Source organism: Chrysochloris asiatica, unplaced genomic scaffold (genome assembly GCF_000296735.1).
Source record: "Chrysochloris asiatica unplaced genomic scaffold, ChrAsi1.0 scaffold00003, whole genome shotgun sequence".
In the NCBI taxonomy this organism is placed as follows: Eukaryota; Metazoa; Chordata; class Mammalia; order Afrosoricida; family Chrysochloridae; genus Chrysochloris; species Chrysochloris asiatica.
The window spans coordinates 19,397,175-19,404,661 of record NW_006408521.1 but is presented as its reverse complement, the minus strand read 5'-3'; the positions used below and the strand labels follow the sequence as shown (position 1 = coordinate 19,404,661).

The following is a 7,487-nucleotide window of genomic DNA, read 5'->3' as shown; positions in this document are numbered from 1 at the left end:
AAGGCCAAGGACTCTGGGGAAGAATGAGCAGGAGGAAGCTCTGATTCCCTCGTTAAGATGATGCACAGACCCAATTTGGGCTAGGAATATCTTCTTTGTCTCTTGAAATATTTTCCCTTTAAATTCAAATAAGAGTCACTTCTTCTAAGAAGTCATCTTTGATACTCCCATGGTATTATAATCTGGAATGTTCCGATGACACTTGGCACTTACTGCTTGCTCTGTAGGGTTTTGTGTTCTACTTCACCATGAATCTTCTAAGACCCCAGGGACCAAGGGCCATGATCCAACCTTGCCCCTCCCCTAGGAACAAGGCCATGTCTTAATAAGTACCTAACAAATAGTGGTTAGGTCAAAGGACCTAATAAAGCACGCAACTGTATTATAACAGGACACATTGGCTTCTTTAAATGTCTTTTTTGAGAGCCTGTGATGTCACAAAGGAGTGCTGGTGGTGTAGCGGGTTACATGTTGGGCTGCTAATTGCAAGAGCAGTTGTTCAAATCCACCAGCCGCTCTGAGGGAGAAACATGAGACTTTTTACTCCAGTAAAGATTTATAGCCTCATAAGCCCTGTACAGGGTTGCTATGAATCAGAAGCGACTCAAAGGCACACACAGCCGCTGCCACCACTATGTCACAGGCATTGTGGAAGGTGCTAAGGATCCATGTGATCCAGGAGCAGGAAGCTAGAAAATCAAACACCAACCTGCTGAAGCTCAGAGAGGCTAAGTCACTTTGAGACACATCATTAACATACCAAAATTGGTGTCTAAAACCATTGTTCATTAGATTAAGAGGCCCTCCTATTACGGATATTTGAGACAAGTGCTAAAAGATATCAATCTCTCGCAGCTGTCGGATGAATCTAGAATCAGACATTTAGACAGTCCCTGAAAATGGTTTTTAAAAATCTAAATCTTGATTCTAACTGTTCCTATAAATTGCCTGAATGATGACTTTAACTGGGACTATCCAAATAGGTGCTCTGGTAGCACAGTGGTTACGAATCGGGCTTCGAACCTCAAGGTCAGCAGTTCGAAACTACCAGCTGTTCCACAGGAGAAAGATGAGGCTTTCTGCTCCCGTAAAGATTTACAGCCTCGGAAACCCTATACAGTGTTGCTATGAGTCGGAACCGACTCCACGGCACATGACAACAACAACAAGTCCAAATAGGTAACAGTGGTTCTTACTGCCCTTTATTTCAGATTAGTGTTCTGTGATAGGCAAATTTCTCCACTCTTTTTAAAATTCATTTCACTTCAAACTGTTTGTAAAAGCCCTGACCTTTAAAGGCACTTTTCAATGTTCCCAACCAGCTGATCTGGCTCTACATATAAATCTGTCCATCAATTATGGATAATCAGTACCAATGTTGTGTCTCCAGTAATTATTCACACCATAAATTCTTGATCCAAATATAATCCTGTTATAAAAAACTATCTCCTCAACATACCATCCACAAGAATAAAACAACATCTATAAATAATTATGTTTGGGACATGAGAGAAAATGTAAACATTTTATTTGGCAGTTGTTTCTGAACACATGAATAAATAAATGGAAAAGTACATATTAATATTTCTTTTGGAGTAACAGATACCATTAAACGCTTATTTACACATCTTCACTGCAAAGAACAGTTACACAATTTAATTTTGTCATATAAAAGGTAACTTTCCACACCACTGGACTGGACAGATAAGGATGGAGATAGTGGTAGTGCTTGGTTCTAGTAGTCTCAACGTTTGAAAGGCATTCATTTGCAAGTGTGATAAGAGTCATCATGCATTGAGTTCATCCGGGTCATGTACTGTAGAAAGTTTCTGATGGCAGCCACAGAATTTGGTGTGTCATGCGCTTAAGTCAACTATGACATGTTTGTAAATCTGTGTGTTTCCCTTAAAACTGGAAGCAAAAAGAAAATTACGCTTATTAATTGACACATGCGTGAATGATCTTGGTGCCTGAACATTTAATTCCTGGAATTTCACAAATTTGGCTTTATCTGCATCCCAGTTATACACTTGAGTAAAGGAGTAATCGCTTCCGAGAATTGCATATTGATAATTATTTATCTGAAGAGGCTGGAACACCATGGATCCTCGCGATGGCATCCTCTGAATATCCTGAAATGAGGCACCTCCCCATTTCATTACTTTGGAATCACCTATGAATCTGGTCAGACAAATGTACACATCACCTTTCACCGAGAAGTGCTTTACGGCATATACATCCTCCATGTTAGGAATGTCAGTTTGGTTAGTGAATAATTGTGTTGCTTTGTTCCATTGATAAATGACAGGACGCTGGGAACTACTGGACAGAATTAAGTGAGGCGTTCGGAGTGTTTGAGGTGTTCTGGCTATTTCTAGAAATTCCACATCAGTGTCCCTATACCACGCATGTAAGGACTGATGGGAGTAGAATCCATTTCCGTTCCATTTGTAAATGGTAGTAAAACCAGCTTTTGAACTGTCAGCAACGACAAAGTACCAGTTGTTCTCAATCTTGAATGTTTCAATGTCATTGGGTTTTCGGATTTTGAGAATTTCAATATCCTGAATTTTTATGAACTTATTTGCAAAACTGTCTCGTTTATAGATGTGAGAGCCACCAAACAGTTGGGCCACAATGACATAGAGCTGGGTTTCAATGACTATAGGCTTGCACACCACAGTGGACGTGCCTGGGAAAAGACAAACGAGAGATTAATTGTATGGCCATCCTCTTTGGATCATATAAACACACAAGCTGAGGCCATACAACGTCCACCCAAATCAGCCTGAAACAAGAGATTTCCTTGGTTGGTTAGGTAAGGTCGATCTCCAAGGCCCAGTGACTATAGGGTCCTGAAGTTCTGTGCCTTTGTGTCTCATGGGACACTTTATCAACAACTTTGTTGTCATGTGACATTCAACCTGTATGACTTGGTCAGGACGCATGGCTTGTGGTCTAGGTTTTCTTTTTATCACTTCTTGCAGAAAGAAAGCATTGTTTTCCCTGATACACCAGAAGTTAATTAAAATAATTCTAGGGAAAGCAATCGTTTATTGAGTACCAATAGACTGATTGATTGTGGCTACCTGGAGAATTATCCTGAGAAGATTGTGTGACATTGTGCTTTGTAAGAACATATAACATGATAGATTAGCAATGTCTGTCGGGGTGAAGAAGGGAATAGTGACAACATATGAGTCATATATCTGTCCTCTTAGACTAGCTGGACTTGGAGGAGCTCTCTGCAAGTCTGCAAATGTATGATTTATTTCTTTCTCAAGTGCTCATTCAAAACAATTAATGAACTAAGTATACACAGGTAAGAAGAACCTGGGTTAAGTCCAGGTTCCACAAGACCCTGGAAAACTGTCCACTGGAAAACTGAGAGTGATCAAGGAAGGAAAGCAACATTTTTCTCCTTAAAAAAGAAGGTAGACTCTGAGAAGATCCCAGTTTGGAGGGAATCCCTTCATCTGGGCAAACTCAGTCTCAATAAGTAAGCCCCAGACTGTCTTGATCCTCCCTCTGAGCAGTGGGATTGACCATCAGCAGCAAATCTAATTATGACCCTTCAAACTTTGTCTAAAGAGTGACCTTTAATAGAGAGGTTTGAGTATTATTAGGAGCAGATGTAAATATATTAGAAGGTAAGGCTGATATAAACATTTCAGAGTGAGTGTCAAGTTGTATTTTATGACCTAGACCTTAAAAAATTGCTAAAATAGAGAAGACACTTAAGATAACACCTAACTAAAATTGTTCATAGAAAAAATTGGGTCCCATGTAAGTGTGAAACGTACAAAAACACGTTTCTTCACTACAGTATGTCTTATTGTTGTTGTTAAGTGCCATCGAGTCGGTTCCGACCCATAGCGACCCTGAACAGGGTTTCCGAAGCTGTAAATCTTTACAGGAGCAGAAAGCCTCATCTTTCTCCCGTGGAGCAGCTGGTAGTTTCAAACTGCTGACCTGTGGTTCGCAGCCTGATTCGTAACCACTATGCTACTAGAGCTCCTTACAGTATGTCTTAGAGCCTCAAATTTGTATGAGTGACATAAGTAGTTTGTGATTAGCTGCTAACCCAAAGGTCTGGATCTCTCTTTCATAAAGATTACAGCTAAGAAAACATGATGTAGCAGTTCTACTATGTAACACTTGGGGTCACCACGAACCAGGGCCCAACACAATGGCAGCTAACAACAACAATCTCCCAAAGGGAGTTGTGGCTCACATTGGTTCATAGAATTATGGAAATACAAAATCTTTTTGTTACAAGGCAACATTAATATTTTTTAGAAGTAATATTTTTTAAACAACATTTGAGATGCATTGGTTTATAATAGCCTGCTTATTTTAAAGTTAAGGAATAGGGAGCCCAGTAAGAGAAGTGGCTTGCCTAGCTAGTTTGTGGCAGAATTTGAATTACAATCTATGATGTCTGGCCCAATACTTTTTCTTTAAAGAAAAATATTATACCTTTTATTGAGTATTTACTATGCTGCATACTATGCTAATTTCTTCAAATATATATGATTGCATGGTCTCATATGAAAGGGCTTCAAGTTCATGGGAGATTTTTATTATCTTTTAATTCCATTTTTCTATGAACTGTTAGAAGCATTTTCATAACAAACCTGTGAAGCGGGTATTCTTCTCATTTTACAAATCAGAAAATTAAGGGTTAAGGAACAATCCTCGGTCACATAGTAAATAGTAGAGATGGGATTTAAATCACTCTAAGTCTGAGCCAAACATTCCCTCACACCATTCATCCCTCACACCACTCATCCTCTCCTATACTTGGCCTAAGCCTTTCTGTTCAAAATACAATTAGGCTTCTCATACCTGTGATGTTATCATAATTCCGGAAGGTCTTTTCCACATGATCCCATTCAAGGAAAATGCATTTTCCAGTAAAAGGTTGAGCAATGACTACATACTCATCGTTCAAATAAGAAAAAGTATCTATGGACAGTGATTGATAAGGCAGGTCTTGAGACTTCGCAAATTCTACAAAAATAAAGAAAACGGTGATGAATAACTGTGCAAATTCCCCTTTCCTTGGCTAGATTTCAAATATCCACAAGAAATACATTGATTTAGAGAAACACATTTGAATGGCAATTATACTTTGCTTTTAAACACGTTTCAACAATTCATAATATTCTTTCATTAAACTTCACAGTTGATTTTTAAGATGTAAAAAAATAATCAGTTTCTGCACACATAAAGCATATAGCCTGTATTTTAGTTTTATGAAGTGGAATGATTTTGAATATATTACCTGTAATGATGCAATCAAAATCCTTGGAGGAGAGACTATTGATTTTGCGCTTTCTGTATTCTGGGGGATCTTCACAATAGATGTCTTCAACTGTTGCATTGGTGTGGTCCAGCCATTCCACCAGCCACTTCAATTTACAGTCACAATTAAATGAGTTCCCCCTCAGGTCCCTGAAAGACAAACTGCAGCTGCTTTTGCTGTCTGAGGGCCAAACCTACAAAGGCATGAATTTTCTTTTAACCACTGATACATGCGAAATAACCTGGCTTTAGGTCCTGGAGTTTACATTGCACCTTGTTATCTGCCTTGAACCTAACTGATCATTCAGTTTGAGGTTCAGAGATTTAGCTCATATATCCTTTAAAAACTAATATTTTATTATTATAATTTTGATAAAAGTTTACACAGAAAATTAGGTTCCCAATTTCTACAAATTATTCAGTGACATTAGTTACATTTTTTTACAAAGTGTCAACATTCTCTTTGTGTTCTGGTGGTTCTGTTTCTAGTGCTCTAGTTTCCCTGCCCCCTTATCTTCTCATCTTTGCTTTAGAATAATTGTTGCTGTTTTGGTCTCATATAGGTAGATTTTTAATGCAGCATCGTACTCACAGGTAATAGCCTTAATTTAGGGTGCTAATCTATTATTTCACTAAAAAGTGACCTAAGAATAGTTTTGGTTCCAGTTAAAGAGTATCTCAGGGCAATAGTTTCAAGGAATCCTCTAGTCTCAACTGGTTCCGTAAGTCTGTACTTGTTAAAAAGTTGAATTCTGGTCCATGTTTTTCTCTCATTCTGTCAGGGTCCATCTATTGTGGTCCTGATCAGAACAGTGAGTAGTGGAGGCTAGTTACCATCCAATTCTTCTGGTCTCAGGGAAGGTGAGGCCATGGCTTGAGTAGATTATTAGCACTCTAAACTGGTTTCGTCTCTGAAACTATGACTTGTTCTTTCCTCTTTTGCTTCTGGTGAGTACAAACCAATTGTTGTTTTGTTGTTAAGTGCCGTCAAGTCAATTCCAACCCATAGCGACAATAGTTGTATCTTAAATGGCTACTCTCAAGCTTTTAAGACCCCGGATGCTATTCACCACATTAGGATGCAGAACATGAATTTTGTGAACTATATTGTGCCAATTTACTGAATTATCCCATAATACTAAGATCTTACATTATTAAAGGGAGCGCAGGTGCTCTGTAGGATAATCACTGGACTGAAAACCACAAGGTTGGCATTTAGAGTCCACCAGCCACTCCATGGGAGAGAGGCTTTCTGCCCCCACAAAGATTTACAGTCTAGGCAACCTTAGACCGGGTTGCTATGCGTTGGTACTGACACTTAACAACAACAACAACAAGTTTTCAAACCCAGAAAAACCAGTGTTGAAAGGTGTTTGGTTGTGTCTGAGAAGTATTTGTCAGTGTGACATCTATAAATATATATGTGTGCATACACTTATCTGTAGGTACACATACATAGAGATATTTCTCTCTATGCACACATATCTATACCTACCTGTATATATATATATATATATGGCTATACACGTACATATGTGACCATACACTTCGGTTTTGGTTGTTGTTGGCACTGCTGTAATATTATTATACATGTTATATTCTTTAGCACAAACATTCTTACTTCTATGTGCTTCTTAGTGGCATTGTTTACTCTGGTCAAGCTGTGCTCATTACATGCACATTTGCTGCTACCATCCCATCATCAAAACCAACAAGTGCCTACAATCTAAAGAGTGATCTGCCCATCCCCCAGCCCTGGAAGCCACCAATGTTGTTGTTGTTATGTGCCGTGGAGTCGGTTCCAACCCATAGTGTCCCTGTATAAGGTTTCTGAGGCTGTAAATCTTTATGGGAGCAGAAAGCCTCATCTTTCTACTGCGGAACCGCCTGGCAGTTTCGAACTGCTGACCTTGAGGTTAGCAGCCCGATTCATAACCACGACGCTACCAGAGCTCCTAATGAGCATTGGTCTCTGTATATATATCTATTATTATCTTCTTATAAAGTGGGATTACACAATATAATTAGTGTTTTAATTGGAACTTTAAAAAATTAAATAAAATGTGATTGACTTACTTCACTTAGAATTATTATGAAGTGATTTCCTTTCCCCCTACTTTCTTGGAAAAACAGTTTGAAAGATTTTTTCCCCCTAAATCCAGAGGAATTACATTTGTCCA

The 7,487-nt window shown here is 38.7% G+C and overlaps 1 protein-coding gene across 3 annotated transcripts in view; it reads right to left on the bottom strand.

The window, feature by feature from the left end:
• Window positions 1-1,505: 1,505 nt before the first annotated feature.
• The window catches only part of LGI1 (leucine-rich, glioma inactivated 1), a 44,779-nt gene continuing 38,797 nt past the window's right edge, over window positions 1,506-7,487 (bottom strand). Inside the window, exons 6-8 of one of the 3 annotated variants that reach the window (XM_006831153.1) lie at window positions 5,288-5,457; window positions 4,849-5,013; window positions 1,506-2,692 (exon numbers count right to left, since the gene is read on the bottom strand). In XM_006831153.1, coding sequence (XP_006831216.1) covers window positions 1,857-2,692; window positions 4,849-5,013; window positions 5,288-5,457 — 1,171 coding nt within the window. In that variant the 3' untranslated portion in view covers window positions 1,506-1,856. The remainder of the gene's footprint in view (window positions 2,693-4,848; window positions 5,014-5,287; window positions 5,458-7,487) is intronic. The other 2 variants (XM_006831155.1, XM_006831154.1) reach the window with 2 other exon arrangements.